This window comes from Homalodisca vitripennis, chromosome 2 (assembly GCF_021130785.1).
Source record: "Homalodisca vitripennis isolate AUS2020 chromosome 2, UT_GWSS_2.1, whole genome shotgun sequence".
In the NCBI taxonomy this organism is placed as follows: Eukaryota; Metazoa; Arthropoda; class Insecta; order Hemiptera; family Cicadellidae; genus Homalodisca; species Homalodisca vitripennis.
In genome coordinates this window covers 45981871-46004152 of record NC_060208.1, presented here as the reverse complement: position 1 = coordinate 46004152, position 22282 = coordinate 45981871, and the positions used below count along the sequence as shown (strand labels likewise).

Below are 22282 nucleotides of genomic sequence, written 5' to 3'. Positions count from 1 at the left end.
ACAATTTGAATATAAAAAGTAATTTGTAAGTATTGTTTGTAATAAAAAATAATTTAACATAAATCTAGTCTTGTTTTAACCAACTGTTCAGTGACTTTTGTGCCACCCTGTATAACACTAGATATTCAAGTTACTATTTAGATTTATTAATATATTTTACAAGGAGAGCCTGCAAAACCTCACAAAACAGGTATGCATTTCAAAAAATATGATGGCTACTCGGAGGGTTAAAATACAGTGAACTTCTGTTGTCTGCTAGACAAGCCCTTTAAAATGATGTGCATATTGACCTATGCTCCTATTTAAGATTTCCTTTTGACTCCTTGCGGGTCGTCCCCATGATATTACAGAAAACTGATAGTTTTAAATTGAAGGAACTATCAGTTTTCTGTAATATCATGGGGACGACCCGCAAGGAGTCAGAAGGAAATCTTAAATAGGAGCATAGGTCAATATGCACATCATTTTAAAGGGCTTGTCTAGCAGACAACAGAAGTTCACTGTATTTTAACCCTCCGAGTAGCCATCATATTTTTTGAAATGCATACCTGTTTTGTGAGGTTTTGCAGGCTCTCCTTGTAAAATATATTAATAAATCTAAATAGTAACTTGAATATCTAGTGTTATACAGGGTGGCACAAAAGTCACTGAACAGTTGGTTAAAACAAGACTAGATTTATGTTAAATTATTTTTTATTACAAACAATACTTACAAATTACTTTTTATATTCAAATTGTTTTCCGTCTTCATTAATACATCTTTGAAGTCTTTCTGAAACACTGTTGCATACTCTACGGCATAGCGTGGGATCATTGTCCAAATCATAAAATGCGTCATGTATGTAGTCTTTCAGTTCGTCAATAGTATGAGGCTTTCGAGAATAAACAGAGTCCTTGACTACTCCCCATAGGAAAAAATCCATTGGTGTGATATCTGGTGAATGTGGGGGCATGTCAATATCTGCCCTTCGACCAATAACTTTTCTTTGGAAACGTTTGTTTAAATAATCGCGAACGGCAGTGGCGTAATATGGTGGAGCACCATCGTGTTGAAAGTAAAGTTCTTGAAAGTTTTCTGTAAACATCATGAGTCCTGGTACTGCGTAATTCTGAAGCACATCCAAATATTTATCTCCTGTCACTGTTCCTTCAAATTTTTAGGTGTAGTATTGATGTACCAAATCTTGTTGATTTATCTGTTATCGTTCAGAAAATATTATACCCGTGCAGGACTTTATATATATATATATATATATATATATATATATATATATATATATATATATATATATTCATAGAGAATCCATGATAAAAGGATCAGTTAAATAAAACATGTTTTGTAACAAAATATATTTATATTTATATTGGGTGATTTGAAATGAAATGAGCCAATACACAATCTTTTAATCTATGGTATGAGATTACAAACCCTAACTGAAATATTCACAGAGAGCATTTAACAGAAATGCATTTTGAATATCCATATATATTATGCAGGTAGAATAGTTTAATTGACACCTACGTGTGTTCAAGTACTAAAAGACACAGCAGTTTTGATAATAGAACATCTAGATGGTGACAAATTTCATCATTGCTTAGAGATAGTTACCAATGATCTTGATACATTTTTGCAACTGCTTGTATCCAATTAAACAGTTAAATTGCTATAAAAAAATCATTTCCTTGGTTATTGGTTTATATTTCTTCATATTTATAAACATCCACAAATGTTAAACATATAATTTTAAAGCTAAAGGAAAACTTATATGATTTCACACAGAATGTATTTAGCTGTCATAACAAACCAAGACTGTTTCAATAAAAGGCCTCAGGACAATCTCTCAAATATTTTCTAATGTTCACTTTAATTTTCTGGAAAATCCCTTTGTTATTGATGGTATCAGTGTTGGATTGATTGAAGGTTGTCCTGTTACACCATCAATAAAAAGATATCGCAGTTGTACAAATTGAATTACAAGAGAATGGAGGACCAAAGGCTGAATGAAAAATAGAAAAAGTACATCACAAATATAAATATTTGTATAATATAATATAAACTATTATTTTACATTGGGTTGAAACATATTATTTGAGGATGCTAACTTACTTTTATAATGCAATAAATAAGAATTTATTACATTTTGACAGATTATTAATGAGGTTTATTTAGGTGTTAACAAAAATGTGTTGCTACTTACTTTATCCAAATCAAGTTATAAGGATCCGAAATCACTGTTATCAATTTCTTAAAATAGTATTTTTTGATACCTCGAATGAATTTTTAGGCGATCACAATCAATAATTGCATAACTAATATGGTTCAACTTTTAGTTAAACATTTTAGGTTCTAGAATCAACAATCTAGGGGGCCCTGGGAAATCGGGGTTTCTGGGTGGTAGGGGAATAAGCTAAGGATGGTTAGAAGAGGGGTGTAGAGGATAATCAGCACCAACACAGGCCAACAAAATAGAAGAAATTTAAAAAATCCGAGAACTTTTACACAAATATCTATCTCAATGTTTAAGTTTGTTCCTCTATCCTCTCCTCTGCTCCTGTTTCTTGACATTTTTTTACATTTTCTATCAAAGTGCATATAAGTTGCACATCTCGTTATTGATTAGTTACTTTCAGAGGTATGGTACGATAAGCGAACCCGGTTTTTTATATCAAAGAATGTAATCATCGATACCTAATATTCACATCTCAAATCCTAGACTATCAATCGATATATAAAAGTCTCTATAGTCTTCAATAACAATTGTATGTTTTAAATTCAAATATAAATTTAATATTTAAAGTGATCAAACAAGTTATTATAACCAAAATTAGGAAAACTGAAGACGACCATACTTGCTCCTCCCACAGTTACAGTTGTTTCTTTCCCACAAATTTCACATAATGGGTTTTTCAGTACGAGTCCAACATGTTGAAGCCATGAAAAACGTGTCTTATCATCTTTCAAAGCAATGATGTGTAGTTTTTTTTTTTTTTTTTTTTTGACTGCCATTTTTAATAATCAAATGTTACTTATGTAAAATTGAAATATTACCGTACGTGTATTATTTGAAAGTGTTTACAGCTGTTGATACAGTATAGATTATTTAAGTTAATTGTTCAATCAGTCTCGATTGATTATATCGATGGTTATGATTAAGTAATATCGTTTGCCAATTTCGATATAACAAACCGGGTCCGCTTATCGTACCCTACTTATTTTCAGCTATATTGGTCAGACTTTCTGCATTCTACATTCCAAAATTCAGACATGCAACGTAATGGACCACTGGTTCAGCTTCCATAACTTTCACAGAACAGCTGAGATCTATATCCTCCTTTTCATTCAATATTTTGTAAATTGCCTATTATTTTTATTACTTTACTATTTCATTCATTTGTTATTTTAATTATGTTTACAATGTTTTACTTCAATTCATGTGTTGGCTAGTTGCTTTTCTAACACCAGATTGTGATTAACGAATTTATGGTAGGGTGGAAAGAGGCACTCAAGTAATCTGAGCTAGAATTTAGGTATTACACAAGGATGTTTTTCTTATTTTTTTTTCCAGCAGTGTGGGGTGGCGCCAAATGGCCAGGGGTATTTCGGTTTAGCCTTTGTCACGTGATCTGAACTTGAATTTAGCTTGTTATCCTCCCACCCAAAAACTCTTGATTCCCAATGGTCCCCCTAAATTGTTGAACTATTCAAGATATAACCTAAAAGTTCAAATATATTATCAATAGCCAGGAGCAGTTTCATAGTAATTTCGGTTATTATTTAGGCTTTTCTCCATTTTATATCTATTATACTAGTATCCTATACGTTTAATTTCTTATTTTAAGTTGAAATATTGGCAAATAGTGTGAAGTGGCTAGAAAGTAAATAATTACCAAAACTTCTTCTTTCCTTATAGCCTATACACTATTAAGCTAGTTTACAAAAGAAATTTAAATTTGTGTCTCTTAAAGTCAAGATCACAAGTTTTGTTCACAGCTGAACTTAATTAGATAATTTCTTTGTGATCATTTTGGTATAGGCCTAACTCAAATGCAAATGTAAGTGTCATTACATTTTATATTTTCGACTATAGAAGTGGCAATTCAAATTTCTCTTTTGAGGCTCGATTTTTTGCCTTTGTGCGATATTCACTAAATAGTTTATAAATTACACATAAAATGATAAATGTGTATTATTTTTGGATATATGCTATAATTATGTATCTTGTAAAAACAAAATTATTTAACTTATAAATATTTAATAGCTGCAATTATCCCATTAAAGCCCAACAGGTCGTTTTCGACCCATCTCAATACGTGTAAACCATTTTGTAGTAAAGCGTACTATTCCATCTGTGATGTTTTTGTCTGAGAGTGTACTAGTCTATTGACCTTGAGAAAAGGTTTAGGGGCTCTTCCCCCACCCTTACTACTAATAGCAGTCTGCTACATTGAGAGTTGCACAATACATCATGTCTGCTCCACTTCACAGCTTAGTTTTATACATACCATGTCCTTTTAAAACATATCTAATAAGTGAATATTACTATCTATATATGTAGTAAACAAAATGTTTATTAGTGAGATTCACGAAACTTACTGACTTTTTACTATTACGTATGACAAACTATTAGTGGGTCTAAAACGACCCGTTGGGACCAAGTCCATAGCATAGGCCTAACCTCAAACCTAGCATAGAATCTTTTTTTCAAGTTTGAAAGTAAAAAGCACACGGTGGTAAATTGAAATCAATATGTATACACATTATACATAAAACATTATTAACATTTATGTTATCTGCTTTTTAACTTTTAGGTTATTTCAGGATCGACAGTCCGCTTATGCTATCTGAGATCTTAAAAGCCTTGGAAGACAGTGCGTCAGAATACACCGCGACTGATTATATTATGTCCTCCCGACAAAGATTACCCTCACAATATCACAGATGAAGCATCTGGAGAGGAAGATTCTAATGACCCAGACCGAGTGTGCCGTCGTCAGCTCCAAGCCGAGGCAGTGATTCGATTCGAAGGAATTGAAAACGATGAAGATACACCAGGTGAATTAGGTGATCTTAGTGACGTACGCATTGAAGACAGAGGTAATAATTTACAAATAGCTACACATTCTAAAGCTACTGGAAAGAGGAAACCTGTTTTGAATGCCACACATGAAGGGCCTAAATTTAAAAAGGGGGGAGTAAGCGAGGAAAAGCCTGCACCCAATAAAAAGATGAACCCCGTTCGCAACTGGGAAAAAGGAGACTTAGAGTTCAGAAGAAAGGTAGCCCTTCAGTGTGAAATAGGACCACCTGTTTTGACAGATGAATCCCATCCATTAGAATTCTTCCAATGTTTTATGCCCGAAGATTTGGTTGCAGACACTGTTAAATTTTCCGTTACCTACGCAGTACAAAAGAACTTTTGAATTTTGAGCTAGACATTCCAGATTTTTACACATTCTTAGGAATTTTGTTCTTGACAGGATACGTTCCCTTGCCTAGAAAACGTATGTTTTGGGAAAACAATGACGATGTCCATAATACGCTTGTTTGTAACTCGATGAGGAGGAATAGATTTGACGAAATCCTAAGATTTTTAAATTTTTGTAATAATGAAGACATACAAGTTGGAGATAAAATGGCCAAATACGACCTATTTAGATAAACTAAACTTACTTTTCCTTCATTTTGCTCCTGGTGAACATAGGTTTTCTGTTGACGAATCAATGATCCCGTATTTAGGGAGACACTATTGCAAACAATTTATTCGATGCAAACCAATTAGATTTGGCTATAAAGCCTGGGTGTTGGCTGCCCGAAACGGATATTGTATTTAAACAGATGTTTACCAAGGCCGGAAAGGCACAGAAACAGTCACACAACATTTTGGGTTAGGGGAAAGAGTTGTGCTTGATTTTTGTAATGTCTTAGTACAAAAATTTCCTACTATTACGTTTAGTTTTTATATTGATAATTTCTTTACAAGCCCTAAGCTGTTAGCTGAGCTTGGAAGATTGGGAATGACTGCTACAGGTACCGTCCGGGCAAACCAAACAGAAAAATGCCCTTTAAATGACAAGAAAATGATGTCTATTCGTGAAAGAGGGGCATTTGAAAGCTACATTGACAAGTCAGACAACATAGTAGCTGTCGCTTCGAAAGATAACAGTGTTGTCACACTATTGTCAAATGAGCATAGTGTGGCTCCTCTTGGTGAAGCTAAGAGATATTCAGTGACAGAAAGAAAGAAAGTTTCCATTCCTCAGCCATATCATATTGCGCAATACAACAGGAATATGGGAGGTGTCGATCTAATGGACAATAATATATCGAACTACAGAATAGGCGTTCGTGGAAAACGGTGGTATATCCCAATCGCTCTCTGGCTTTTTGATGTTGTGATGAGCAACTCTTGGTTTCTGGCTCGCTCTCAAGGAATTACTTTGGACAGTCTCAGTTTCCGAAGAAGTGTGGTCCAGGCTTTACTTCAAAAATTTGGACGCGCTCCTAAAGCAACTGGCCCTAAGAGCACTGAAGAGGACTTCAAACCCACTCCTTGGTGACCATGGAGGTCATCTTATAGTGACAAGTCAAAGTAGAAGAAGGTGTGTTGTATGTAAAAATAAAACTGTAAAAGCGTGCAAACGATGTGAGGTCCCACTGCATGATACCGGTTTTGTAGATTTCCACAAAGAGTAATCATTTGTGTAATAAACATGTCTTTCAAATGTGTTTGTAAATAAAGTTTCCCCTAAGTCACTTTATTGTGTTTTACTAAGGCCTTACTCCCAACGGGTCGTTAACAACCCATGTTAAAAAAGTACCAAAATGTTTAAAATAAATATTTTTTTTGTCATATTAGTGTAAGTTAAATTAGATAAAGAATAATTGATTTTTTATAGTGAATAAAGTATTTTGAGAAAAAAAGTCTTGGGCTTTAATGAGTTAAGGAAAAATTCCAATTCCTGGCATTGGAAAACAGGACGATGTGGCACGTGATCGAAGTTCAAGAAAGTACCGATCGAAAATGCCCTTAGCCATCAGTGCGGAATTTGAAGACATTTTCAGCGCCACCACCTCTAAAGAAAAGGAGAAAAACAGCCCTCGGGATAGTAGGCCTACTCAAATTCAAGCTCAGATATCGCATGAGTGCTTTGTTAACTTTTTATATTTAATACGTAGATATGTATTTACTTACTTATATAGGTGGTCTAATAAAACAAATAGTACATAGCCTAGAGACCCAGTAGCGTCCTTCCCACCGAAGTTGGTTTTTTTTTTTTTTTAAAAAAGAAGGAAGAATCGATTTGTCATAATGACATGAAGCCTAATTATCAAGTAAAATAAAGTCTGTTCTTTCTAATAATGTAGTTTTTTTTAATCTCCAGTAAGAAAAACTCCCACAATTAGTGGACTCTGGATAATACCAAAGCAACCAACTTATTTTTATGCAAAAACCAAAAAGGAAACGAGTTAAAATGATTGTTTCAACTTTTATTATTGTAAGTTAAAACATGAAAAATGTGATTAAAAACATAAGTATTTTGCTCAAAAATGTTCTGAAAAAGTAACAGATAATTAGAATGCTCAAAATAACTGTATTAGGTTATATCTTTGATTAAATTTTGTAGCAAATTGTCTGATAAACAAAAACTTTACAGACCTATTGTTATTTTGTTACAAAATATTAAATCAGAAAATAAGTTATGCCTTTTTATCAACATATTTAAAGTAGGCTATCTAGAAATTCATAATTGACAATTTGGTTTACTTATCCTTAAATACAATGGAATAATGTAAATTAGGGATAGTAGTTTATAGATAGTTCTAGAACTAAAGTAATGCATTGTGAACAAAATATTTTTAAATAAAAATGTTTGTATATATAAGCTAGACTGAAAAAATATAATTTTCATAAAATTAAATAAAAACTGTATTGTATCTAATGAACAATATGGTTCTACACTTCAGTGTCTTAGTAAAGGAAAGTGATATAGCCTATTACTGTTTAAATATGTCAGCACCCATCACCAAACAGTAAACTATCTAAAAACTAGAAAAATCCTATTTTTCCTTGAAATATCAATGACATTTGGTCTGACATTTTGCTTTCAGTCCTTGGATGGTCATGAATGTCGATGATTCAAATCATTCGATAATCATCATCTGCTTGTGTCGGTGGCAGCTTATTTATATTGCAGGCCATTGGAATCAAAATGGTTAATATTTACAGTTCAGTTTTGAATAGAGATATGAAGACCAGTAAGGCTATTAAAATAAGAACTACAGTATCATAAATAGGTCTAATTGACATTAAACATAAGTAATAAAAAAAGTAAATCATTTAATTTCATAAAGAAAGAAAGAAAAGCCTAGTTGTGTGAGATTCATAAAAGTATACAATAGGCTATGTATGGTAAGGGCTGGAGTTAGATTTTCCACAAAATGGACTAGTCCAAGACAGCATTAATAGTGAAAACAGGAATTTTTTATTTGTTCAGTGATGTAAAAAATCTGTAAAATGTTCTAAATCGTGAAATATAAGGTTTGTTGTACAGTTTTAGTTAATTTTACATAAGATTAAACTTAGTATTAATCTAAAATCTTGACCAAAACCTGCAAAATATGGTGCAGTGGAGGGGGAACCATAATGTCGGACATTTCAAAACACCACACAAGAACAAGATTATAGCTACTAATATAAAATACCTCGTATATAGAGAGTCGATAAGATTATGATGAATAGTTTTTACAGCATAGTCACAGCAATATTATAGTTTAGAGGTTGTGAAACTGAAACGCACATTAATTTAGGCTACTGCCTACACTACGAAATTTCACCTACAATAACACAGCCAGTATTACCAGTTCACGAACACAAGAAAGAATTGCACTTCGCTGAGAACTAATTGTGAAGAAAACTATGGATATGGCACAAAATTTTACATATTGAACACCTCCGACGAACTATAGAACAAATATCACTTACAACTCTTGATGGCTGAACGTAGAAGCCAGATCGGAGTTGTCCCGTTTCGTAGGACATCGTCCTATACGCGACTTGTCTGCTCGGCTTTTCGTTCGCGTGCGCACACTCCCCACTTTCCAAAGCGTACCACTATTTATATTCACTTTTCTACAACAAAACAGTATTAAAAACAGGAAGACACGTGTAAATAAACCAAACACTACAAAATAAAAATTACAGAAATAATTTTTCTGTAATGGAATGTGTAAATAACAAATTCATTCTATATTCGGCACACGGCGGCTTGCATATTGATCCGAACGTGGCGTTGGAGAGCATACGGGCTGTTCCGTTGTCTGCTCGCACTCCCCACGTATCACTGAAGGGGGCGGGTGGGGTTATTTTGGCCCAGGCACACCGACGTCCGACACTTACTTCCACTGCCAGTCCTTTGGACGCCAACAATACAATGTTTTCATTCTGAATTACATATTAAAGCGACGTCTAATCAGTGCTCAAACCTCTCGAATGATAAGACTAAAACCACTTGGGTTGAAGGGACAAGATTCGGGTGAAATCATGGAAATATGTTATTATTGAATCATGAATAGACAATATTTGTTGCTATTGCAATTTAAAAGCACAATAATGATAAATTATTATCATGTTCTAAAAGCTATTCTATATACAAATAGTACTACAATATACAAAATTAAATCATTATAATGAAAATACTTAGCGAAAAAGTATTGAACTATATATATTAGACAAGCAACCTTGTAATAAATCAAGCAACGTACTAACAAATTTAGTTGTAACTACGAGCGAAAACAACAAATTTACGAAAATCTAAACTAATATATCAGAGTTCCTAAATTAGTACAATGAAATTGTGTTAGCTCAGCTAGCCTGGAGGGGAGGGTAGGCGGCAGGTGTAAACAAAACAAAGGATCCCGGAATGGTGGTAGGGGGAGGTTCTGCAAGGTTCCCCAGGCTAACCACCCCCGGGACAACCACCTCTCGATATCCCAGGTCAGTGGAATAATAGAGGTGACACAACAGATCAATTCAGAAATAACCACACGTGCGTATATGATACTGTACTACAATAATTAACCGGCCTTGACCTCTCGCTACTGCTGAGGAGGGGTTTGTTTACATTTGACGCGTAATTCAATATTGTATACAAACATCACTTCGCACGCTAAGCTACTCCGTTCTTGTGCAGTATACAGGAATTTATTTAGCCATTGCGAACTTACATTTGTATATATTTAGCATTGGATAGTTAAAATAATCCAAATAAGTGATGAAACTAATCCGGCATTCACTAACTACGCCCATGTGCCAAATTGTAAAACCAGTCTGTTCGTTGGTTGTGACCAACATGAATATCTTTAATGAGAATCAAAATAAAACTTTTTGTCGATCGCAATAATCCTTTCTTCCATACCTTACTATTAACAACGCCCAGTTGAATTAACTTATAATGCGTAAAACTATCACTGAGGCATTACTCTTTATATGACCTATCACTTCTCTCTGTAATATACTGATGAAGAACTTATAAATGAACAACTAACAAGACGTTGCTCCAACAAAAGATGAGGTGATAATAAAAAATCAAAAATCTCTATAATTCTTCATAGCCTGTGGACTTAGTAGAACTAAAATTGAATTTAGAAGTCTGTTATAACGAATTTTAGTGCGCGCGCGCGCGCGTGTGTGTGTGTGAAATTCCTCCAAAATTCACATTCTTTATCAACTGAACTCAATAGAATTCATAGAGACATTATTTGATAGCAAACATTGCATAAAATTAAATAGAAATAAGCAATGTTATTAATAAACCTACAATACACTAATTACTCAACTAAAGATTCTACTCGTATAGCAAAGTTATTATTTAGTACCAAACTTCCTTGGCAAACTATGCGTTATCTTTTTACTGTCGATAGAAAATGTTATTATTATTATGGTAACCAGATACTTTTTGTCTTTCTTACATGTATCGATTACTACAGTCACTTGCCTGCAGATACTTTCAGAAATGCCATCGTTATCGTAGCACATCCTGCGATACCTAATCTAGTTTTACAAGCTTTTGTCTATCTAGTAATCTAGCAGTTTAAACAATCTATTTTATAATCCAGTTTTGGATTTTTAAAGCGTTGGTTGTGAAGTCGTGGTGATAGTTAAATTTATTGATTTGGGGGATGTGTCCTAGCAGTATTTCCCAGTTTCTCTATATGGTAATACCAAAATCAAATATTTTTATAATGTTGTACATATTATAAATGGTTTAATTTAAGTGGTAAACTTGTTGTTCTGAATATTCCAGAGGAAACACAACAAAGGCATTGCGTTGCCTGATCTCTAAAGCCGGAGTAAATAATGACACATGACTTGAATTGAAATTATTAACGTCGTCAGTTTGTATAGAATAATATTTGTCCGAAATATCGCTTCTCTTAATCATTTGGGGGGGGGGGGCGATAAGCATAAAAAGTCTTGTCCTAGCTCAAAATTGTTTTAATGTATATTATGAGGGGATGTAACCAAATATTTTTTGTTATGTTTAGGCTACTGTAATATAAGTACCGCAAGATAATACCAGCTTCAAAAGACTACAATCAGCATTTGACAATGGTAAGAAAAATGGAAGAAAGAGTACCTATTTACGTATTATAATCTACCATTCCAAGGTAAAAATCCAATATAATCGTGTCATTCAAGTATACTGAAGGTACACCGAGATCTCAAGTAATTCTAACATACTGCAACACATTATTTGTTAGCAGTAATTATTAGAATTACCTTACAGCGGGTAGCGCGACATGGCCATAAACATTCCCTTTACTACAGCTTTATGTGCAGGACTACAATTCCACGATTTTTCCTGTATTTTCGGACAGACGGCGAGGCATCTGAACTCTCCCAGTACAGTACTTGTAGAGATACAAATGCGTTGTTCGAGTCATACGCTATCGAACATGTCGACCGAATGTATTGTGAAATCGTTATAGCTCAGCTGTTTCCAATGAATATCCGGTGTAATGCCTGATACTTAGGTTAACACGAATTTGTTAAATATAAGTACACTGGACATTTAATCTAAATTTGTTGTGGTACTTCCAGCAACTAATATCTCACAACTCTTCCAAAATATATAATAAATGTGGTGGTAATTTAACATTTTGAAAAACAATACTTTACCGTCCGTCCCACAACAAGAACACGAATATATTCTAGAATCCAAAATTACTAACGACGCCGCATAAATAGTATTTATTGCCCTTTCAGAATAGTTATGAAAATTACAACGATGTCTACCAAACCTCTTTTGCCGAACGTAGGGACTGACTACCCCTAGTGGTCCGTAACCGCACACAAACCAGGAAAACCGCAACCGCAAAAACCGGAACAGAGCAACCGTACCGCCAAGGGCCGGCCAGCCACATAGCTCAAGGCGTGGTTCCGTGCATTAACTAGTACTGCATATTTTAAATACCATATTATGGTGAAATGTGAGGTACAAAAAAAATTGAATGTGCTTACCTATAAGAATACAAATCTCAAATTTAAAAAAACACTAGCGGTAAGTGTAGTAAATATGTTTCTCCCCTCATAAAGTTCCAAGGCCCTCAGGAACCCAAAGCTTCGTGACGAAACAACTGACAACAAGATATTCGGTATAAGTACACTACGACTATATGTCGGTAGAGTTCCAGGTGCGTTGTCTTTCATTTTCATTTCATCTTCATCTTTTATCACACACTTACCGTTGAGTGCTCGGTAAATGACTGACTCAAGAGCATTGAAGTATTGTTTCTATATGTGAAACCTTTTACACTAAACCTTGTTATGTTGCAACTTACTCTACGTAAATATAAATTTCTGTATTCACTAATTTTATTAATTGTTTTGTCCCTTTTGTCACATTTGAAGGAAATCAAGCTTTAATTTGGGAAAACTTAAATTTTCAGTAAAATTGCTAGAGTATGAAGAACGACAGGCGCACCGACGCGACGTGGAGGAGACGAAAGGGGCCTGTGGACAGTGAACTGATCTTTGCCTTCCTTTTAGTAGTTTAGAAGCACTATAAAATAACGATTTTAGGACCTTATATTCCAAACATTTCCCGGGTGAGACCCCCGAACCTCCTGCACGTCTGGAGGAGTTTTCCATATTCCTGACTCCCCAGTGTTCCAGATACCCCCGGATTTCTGGGTGCAACACTGTGAAGAACTATTGTATAACCATTGCTGAAAATAGTTTGTAACGTTGAGCTTTGCTACCTTGGGTCCAGTTGTTTTGAATAATTGGCCTACACATTTTTATTTACAATACAATAATCTATACAGACTCAATTGCAAGTAAATTTTGATATTTTATGCTGCATACCTATCGAGCATAAGACTTCAATAAGTTTAGTCTAACAGAGACATACGAATACATACATATGCACAGTGTATATATATGTTTCGTCGCATGTCGAGTATTCGACTTTACTATAATCAGCGAATTATTAGCAACCAATTCGATTAATTTAAATTACTACCATACACAAGTTCAAGTGTAATGAATACGTCTATACATGAATCAATTATTGAGACCATTTCATTCCATTCACAAGTATCAACTTCCCTATATTATAACTTACAGTATGGCGATTACCTGCTAGTAATAAGAAGCTATTTTGTGGTGTAACAATCGAAAATACCGCAAAATATATGACTTGTTTAGAGTATTATAACATATCATAACAGGATTATGCAGTCAGGTTTTAGTTAAAAATCCCTAATTTGGTCAGACTAGGGTTTGAAATAAATGTTTAAGCCTAGACTTAGTTTTTTTCCATGTGAGTTTGTTTCGAGGGTTAAAGCATGGACCAGTCTCTCTACTCACCGCTTCCATTCTAAATGTTCATCCCTTTGGGTCATACACGATTGAAATCTAGATATGACTGGGATTAACCAATAAAATCATTTTAGGATGGGATTTTTTAATGATTCTAACAAAGCCACCAGAACAGTATTGTTGAAAATTGCTTTCACTTTGGGACTATATCGCTTTGGGCCCAAACGTATTTGTCATCGAACTGTTTTACACATAGAGACCAGACCAGTCAGTCACTGGATTCACTGCTCCTACCGAAGAGCTTCATACTCTCTGGTCACACTACACTGAAATCAGGTTGTGTTCATGGGATGGACATATCAAACCACTATCTTAAATTTAGTAAATATCGCTGAATACCGCTTGTATCACGGAGGTATGGATGTTCCTTCGGTCAAATTGGGTTGAATAACAAACTTGAATTTGGAGAGAAAATCCGATATAGAAAACGATCACCAGTGTTTACACGTAGAGGCACTTACATACGGATGGCGTTCTTCCAGTATGCAAAGATTTCGTCAAAGTATTTTATTTTCATAATGTTAGGACAATATTGCTTTAGAGCGTTCGTTAACAAACTATACTGTGTGCGACTACCACCTTTCCATCGCCTTACTTTAGCGCTGTGTCCAGTTCACTGTGTACATCAAACCCGAACATTCCCGATCTCATCCGAACACCTCCGAGCACGACAAACTAAACCAGGAATGCGGTTCGTACATTGCGCAAACGTGTTTTAGAGGGGTTTAAATTTCACGGCACCTAATCCCGTGGAGCACCTACGCCCCACAACAACCTCGACCGATGTGATACTTCCAACCAGGGCCGTAGGCTCCACTTCGCTTTAAGGGGAGCACTTCGTAAAAAAATCTCAAAAATTACAAATTTTTTTTTTTTTTTTTTTATTAAAGTTTGGAATTTCCCGATAACAATGGTGGTATTAAATTTTTTTTTATGATGACTAGAATTGTCCGAAATATTTTTTTTTTAAATAGGCCTGCAGGCAGTTTCGGGCCTGTAGCAGTCACACTTTGAATGGTGCTGTTATAGTACTCACTTCGTTGCAGTCATGTTCATGATTTGGTTGGCAGTGACAGTTTGTTATGTCAACAACTTACACTAACCAACAAAACATCTGTTTTATAACCATTGCTTATATAACCTAGGTAGCATACATGTTTTGGTTACTGACATTTCTGTTTTAGAGAGTGAAAATTACGTAAATGATTATGGTTTTTTGTGAGTTTAGTGGAGAGTTCTGAGTATTTTTTGTTATAAGTGTAGTGAATTTTATAATGCCACGTTTCAAAGCCTGCTTTCAAGAAAACGCGTTTTCAAAGGAAATCAACATAACCCTCCAACTAGTCCTAGGCCTAGTTTCTCAGGATCAAGTAACAATCGAGGTACCCAATACTCCAAATGTGGATAGGCCAAGACCTCAAAGTGCATCTTCTAAGAAGGTCAGTCCCTTTTTTGAAACAGTACCAATTGAATGAAAATGTTGAGTCTGAAAACTGTTATAGTTAATATAGGATTGTTGAATGAGGCTCTTAGTAACGTTTCAGTGTGTAAAAATTGCCATGGCCAACTTGTTTACAAAGTAAAACACATTGTAGGCCTAGCATCAAAAATTATAGTCAGCTGTTCTGATTGTGAAAAACACTATTACTGTGACAAACTCTGAATTAGTCAGGCCTAACACTAATCAGAATGAAGCAAAGTCTGATAGGCCTAACACATTTTATGACCTAAATCTTCGTTTGGTTTATGCTATGCGTAACATAGGCAAAGGTAGAAGTGGCTGCGGAGAAAATTTGCGCTTTTATGAATCTTACACCTCCGCCTTTGAGATATCATGAACATGAGCATTACTTGGGTTCAATTGCTGAGTTAGTGTGTAAGAAGTCAATGCAAAGTGCTGTGCAAGAAGCTGTATCGGATAATGATGGTTGCAGAGACCTCGCTATAGCTGCTGATGGCTCATTGGCAGAAGCGGGGTCACCTTTCACTAAATGGAGTGGTATCAGTGACATCTTTATCAACCGGTAAGGTCCTAGACATCGAGATTTTATCTAAATATTGCAGATGCACTAATAGACTAAACAACACGCATGGTGATGGCTGTATCGCAAACTTTGAAGGTTCTAGTGGAGCCATGGAAGTTGCTGAGCAGTCGCAATTTTTCAGCGCTCGCAGGCATTGTATGAGGCTCGTTACCTTGAATACCTTGGTGATGGAGACAGCAAGGCGTACTCCAGTGTATGCGAAGCCAAGCCCTATGGTGATACTGCCATAACAAAGATAGAATGCATAGGCCATGTCCAGAAAACGGATGGGATCGAGATTAAAAAATCTAAAAGCTAAGACTAAAAACACTCCCTGACGGCTCACGACTTGGCGGCAAGAACAAGCTAACAGATTCTGATCTGCCATTATTCAGCTCCAAAAATACTACGGATTGGCAATTAGACGCAACACAAACTCTGTTGAAGACATGAAAAAAAGCCATTTGGGCAGAGTTTTTCCATGTGATGTCTTCTAATGAAAGGCCTCAACATGGACTATGTCCAGATGATGAAGAAACCTGGTGTAAGTACCGCAAAGCCGTAAAATCCAATGAAAACTATGATCATGGCAGCCATTTTCACTTGCCTGAAAAACCTAATGACATTTTATTAAACCTATTTTTCAAAGATCTAGCCAATCCAACTCTACTGGGCAAATGTACTAAGGGAAAAACTCAAAATCCCAATGAGTCCCCTCAACAATGTCATTTGGACCTACATACCTAAAAGAACATTTGTGGAGATTAAAACTTTGAAATTTGGCATATATGAAGCTGTTACAGCTTTTAATGATGGCTACATTGGCAAATGCAAAGTATTTCAAGAAATAGGAGTGTCACCAGGGCAGCATTTTATTACAGCAATGAAAAAGCTTGACCGGCGGCGAATTTGGAAGGCAGAGAAAGCTCAAGAAGATATAGAGAAAAAAATTAGACAGAAGAAAAACTTACTAAAAAGAAGTCTGGAGGATGAATATGAGGAGCAGGAAGGAGATCAGCCAGCCTATGCACCTGGAATGTACTGAAAAAGGTAATAAAGCAGTATTTTTTTTCCGTTTTTTGTGTTTTTTCCGAAAGTTGCGGTTTTCAATACAAAAGTACATTTTTCTCAAAAACTACAAATGGTAGGAATATGAAATTTTTTTTGTATGTTTGTAGCACTGTTTTACATATGTGGAACCACTAAAAACATCACATTTCACTGAGTTCAATATTTATATACATACATATACACATATTTATATAGGTTTTTGACAAGCGTTAAAACAAAAATATATAACTTTTAGGGTATATGCCAAAAAAAATTTTTTTTTTGGTTCCACGTGTTCCCCTAGAAGCCCTCTTTAATGAAAAAAAGAATTATGAAGATACCTCAAGTAGTTCTTGAGATAAGTGTACCTATGTTAACATTACGAAGATAGGGCGAAGTGCTCCCCTTAAGGGGAACAGAGGTGTTATTCCTCAAACGAGAGAGCTACACGATATACATTTGGAGCAAGTCTGTCACGATCAAAATGTAATACAGCACAAATGGCCAACTTTATGGCCCACAACAAGATCTTTAAATGTCGGTCTATAAGAGCAACATTCAATATTAAACCGTAACCCATTTCCTTCCAAATTAATGTAAAGTTACAACGTCATAATTCTTTGTTTCGAAACTAACAATAATATCAAGAAAATTAAACCATTTGGATACGCAAGAATCAGAATTTTAAGTTGGTACAATCGAGTTTGAGTTGAGTAAAGTTTAAATATATTTCAAAGAAATCTGCCTATCGCACTCGCCGAATTTTCGGAAAATTTTCTTATTATGATTCTCAAAATAGTATTTATGCATCTACCCATGCAATATAACGCAAGCTTGTAAGCATGATAATTGTTAAAATTTCCAGACAATTTAATTTGGTTTAAAAATAAATCAATGCCCACAACGAAGTCTCACACAAAATCCCCAGGAAAGGATTCTCCGGTAACGTTTGGACTGGCGCTGTGATACGTAAAGTTAGTTTGTGGAATTGAGCCATCTGTTATTCATATTTATTCTGATTTATTTAGAGGCATCTGATGATTTTTAGAACAATTTATTAATAATGAAAATTTTACGATAAGACAAAAAATCATGGCAATTCAATGTTTAATGTAGAACATACACACTATTTGTGTTTAATACATAAATAACAAGTGTGAGACAGGGATATGTCGTCCTAATTTTACCTGGCGAAAATGGTTTTATTACTCAATTTGTGGTAAATTAAATACAATCAAACTGGGATTTGGCCTAATTATAATATAAATGTGCATCCTCTAGTAAGGCAGCGTGTATTTCTCTCGTAACTGTCCTTGATATTGTTTAGTTTGTACACGAGGCTGGGGTTCCCACTAGTTGGCGATACTTTAGATTACAATAGCGCGTTGCACAGGGTGTCTCCAAATAACGTTCCGAGTATCAGGTCCTGTCCATTTACGTTCAACTTGCAACACTGTGGTTTTAACGAATATTTAGCTTTTTAAGTACAATCTATAACTAGCACATTTACGTTTTATGGTTTCCGAGTGAAAGAATCAAAAATTATATTTAAATCACGAAAACGTAATACAAAAATAATTAAACATACACAGTATCTAAAATTTAGATACAGGGTTTAATTTTTTGGATGAAATTAGGTTAATACGGTTTTATACAAATTGAATTGAATCATAATTTATTTCCCAAAAATATTTTATGAAATAAATACACACACGCGCTCGTGCGCACGCACGCGTAGTTAGTATTTACATAATACGGTATTGAAATTTCATACAATAAAAACAAAATATAATACAGTGGAATGTCAATAACAAAAGTCCATATCAGATTTGAGTTTAGCGCAATCTTGCGTTGTAGTACCCTCCCTACTTCACAAGAACTTATTTGAACCCTGTTAATAATGAACACTCTTGGAGCATTGGAAAGATATTAAATTATTATAACCACTTGTCAAGTTGTCCGATGATGGAGTCTTTGATTCTGAAAGGCCTCGCAGAAATAAAATCTATACTGGAAAATGTTTTATAATTTATTAGTGATAATAAGCTGGTATGCAACTTAACCCAATTAACAAAAATTTAATTGTTTCATGACAACATAGCTCAAGAAAAACCATCCGTAGACTTTAAATTTGGAATGAAACTTCATTGTCACGTAGAAACAGCATTATTCCTATGGTTGTGCATGTCCAACTATGGGATTGGCTGAACCATTGAAGGACATTTCTATGTTGTTTGCCATCGGGTTGTAAAAATTATTTTCTGGTGTGATGTCTGCCTGGACACCTCGAGAACGAAATGGGCTATATTATATAGACTTCAAATGTTGCATTAAACCTTAGCGAAGTCAATTATTGATGTGGGCGTACTCGTACCTTGCTTTTGTTTCTTGAGATTTATTGTAACTTCCGTAAGTCTTTGTGAAATTTGATATCCACATTAATATTTGTTAAGATTAAGTATTAACTTGGAAGTTGGTTAAATCAGGGGTTCTCAACCTGGGGAGTCGTGACTCCTAGACGGGGTCACAAAAGGCCATCATGTTGGGGGTCGTGAAAAAAATAGCTATGTTTATTCTTTAACAATTCGGCCCAAATTTTGTAAGATAATATGTATCTAAGTGTGACGGTTTCCGGTTTTAAGTTTAATCTATAAACCATTAAATGGGAGATAGAAGTACTGGGCAAGGACCAAGCGCTCGCGCATAGTCGGCGCTCTTCTCTTCTTCCAACATTACAGTTGCATAGACACATTCACCAACATCTCCTCCCCTTCCCCCACAAAAAAATCAACAAATATATTCCTACCGTACTTAGCAATAGAAAAAACAATTACATATCAGTTTGTTAGGATGTAAGAACACTGTTAAAATACATCACTTTGATTTTATAATAAGAAATCAAACTAAAACTCTTATTTAACATTAACATTTTAATATAAATCATTAGTTTTTAATACAATCTGGATAGGCCTTGACTATCTTTTGATTGCAGGTTGAATATTGATATGCACATAATTATATCACTTTCCAATGGTAACGCGTTTCTTGTTTTGGTTTTAATCGTTAATAGTTTTGAAACCTCAAATGCATATAAATTTGATGTTGCAAATGGTATCAATAGTTGTAAAGCTTGAGATACCGGATCTGGATACCAGTTTTTTATACCTAGCCAAAATCTGTCCACATATTCGCTCTCGTACAACACATTTTTATTGGTCCGTTGACAACTCTGTAAGTTAGCCGTGTTGCACAGTGTGTACAGTATCAGGTCCGTTGACAACTCTGTAAGTTAGCCGTGTTGCACAGCACAGAGTATTGTCATACACATTTTTACACAACTCTGTATTAGCCGTGTTGCACAGCACAGAGTATTGTTTTTTCATACACATTTTTATTGGTCCGTTGACAACTCTGTAAGTTAGCCGTGTTGCACAGCACAGAGTATTGTTTTTCATACACATTTTTATTGGTCCGTTGACAACTCTGTAAGTTAGCCGTGTTGCACAGCACAGAGTATTGTTTTTCATACACATTTTTATTGGTCCGTTGACAACTCTGTAAGTTAGCCGTGTTGCACAGCACAGAGTATTGTTTTTCATACACATTTTTATTGGTCCGTTGACAACTCTGTAAGTTAGCCGTGTTGCACAGCACAGAGTATTGTTTTTCATACACATTTTTATTGGTCCGTTGACAACTCTGTAAGTTAGCCGTGTTGCACAGCACAGAGTATTGTTTTTCATACACATTTTTATTGGTCCGTTGACAACTCTGTAAGTTAGCCGTGTTGCACAGCACAGAGTATTGTTTTTCATACACATTTTTATTGGTCCGTTGACAACTCTGTAAGTTAGCCGTGTTGCACAGCACAGAGTATTGTTTTTCATACACATTTTTATTGGTCCGTTGACAACTCTGTAAGTTAGCCGTGTTGCACAGCACAGAGTATTGTTTTTCATACACATTTTTATTGGTCCGTTGACAACTCTGTAAGTTAGCCGTGTTGCACAGCACAGAGTATTGTTTTTCATACACATTTTTATTGGTCCGTTGACAACTCTGTAAGTTAGCCGTGTTGCACAGCACAGAGTATTGTTTTTCATACACATTTTTATTGGTCCGTTGACAACTCTGTAAGTTAGCCGTGTTGCACAGCACAGAGTATTGTTTTTCATACACATTTTTATTGGTCCGTTGACAACTCTGTAAGTTAGCCGTGTTGCACAGCACAGAGTATTGTTTTTCATACACATTTTTATTGGTCCGTTGACAACTCTGTAAGTTAGCCGTGTTGCACAGCACAGAGTATTGTTTTTCATACACATTTTTATTGGTCCGTTGACAACTCTGTAAGTTAGCCGTGTTGCACAGCACAGAGTATTGTTTTTCATACACATTTTCATTGAATGGATATAAAACCCAAGGATTGTAGTCCAAAAACTGGGTTTCAATGTTGTTAGACACGAGCAGAGCAAAAAATATCAGGTCAACCGACATTAAAAATGTTCACTACATCATCCAGAACTTAACAAGTTCGAGGCATTTGTATTCATGCGAGAACCTGTCTATGTTAAAAGCGTGAACCCATTTAGCATTAAACTGGATGACTGTAATCTTGCAGTCAGTCCACTGTATTGCCAGTAAGAACAGCGGCATTACCACTGTACATTGAAACACATTCTACCCAATACATTGTAAAGGGGTTTATAAACCGATTATACGTGCATTCTACTGTTGTGTGATAAGAGAGTGGTTTGCAAAATAGAATGTTCTCTTCGATTGCTTCACTCGTTTTATATCGGACGAAACACAACATTTAAGAACAACTGCTAATGTCAGTCGAGTTGTCAAATTGTAATGAGAAGAGCTCAATTTTTGTTTAGTTTGTCTCTTATTGATTCTTAACATTTTCAGCCATATTTGAAATTCGCGTCCTACCGAGTCATTGACAGTGGGATACTTTTTGTTCATTAAAGCTTCTCGGAGACTTATCACCCATGAAACCATATCAATAGCAGCAGGAAATTTCAACTGTTCCGTTGTTGTATGAGATTTTTAATGGTACGTCATATATGAAATACGCGAAGAGCATATTTGTTAGTATTACTCATTTTAGTAATATGTTCTATTTAACTTTTCTGAGCCTGACATTTTTGTTCAAAAAAACTTACGGCTTCATCCTTGAGTCCACGATGTTTGGTTTCCACATTACGTAACATTTTCTTGGGTATCATTGATTCAGTGGACAGTTCTTCATCACACCAAACAAACTGCGGCTCATTTTCAAGCGACGTAAATGCCAACTTTAAATAAAACTCGTATTTT

General features: G+C 35.1%; 2 protein-coding genes across 7 annotated transcripts in view; one reads left to right on the top strand and one right to left on the bottom strand.

Annotated features, from left to right (window-relative positions):
- The window catches only part of LOC124356185 (protein Gawky), a 139901-nt gene that overhangs the window by 83088 nt on the left and 34531 nt on the right, over positions 1 to 22282 (bottom strand). For 2 of the 6 annotated variants that reach the window (XM_046807365.1, XM_046807364.1), the window contains exon 1: positions 8705 to 9073. The exons of 1 other annotated variant lie outside the window; for it this stretch is intronic. The gene's annotated coding sequence lies outside the window, so the exon portion shown is untranslated. Of the gene's footprint in view, positions 1 to 8704; positions 9119 to 22282 lie in introns of those variants that run through there. 3 more of the 6 variants (XM_046807361.1, XM_046807366.1, XM_046807363.1) reach the window with 2 other exon arrangements.
- Positions 6016 to 6558, top strand: LOC124355613 (piggyBac transposable element-derived protein 3-like). The gene has a single exon (XM_046806775.1). It carries the CDS (start codon positions 6016 to 6018, stop codon positions 6556 to 6558), a length of 543 nt encoding a protein of 180 aa, XP_046662731.1.

What these genes read in the sequence shown, in the direction of transcription:
- LOC124355613 (XM_046806775.1), top strand. Translation starts at nt 6,016, where the DNA reads ATGACTGCTACAGGTACCGTCCGGGCAAACCAAACAGAAAAATGCCCT.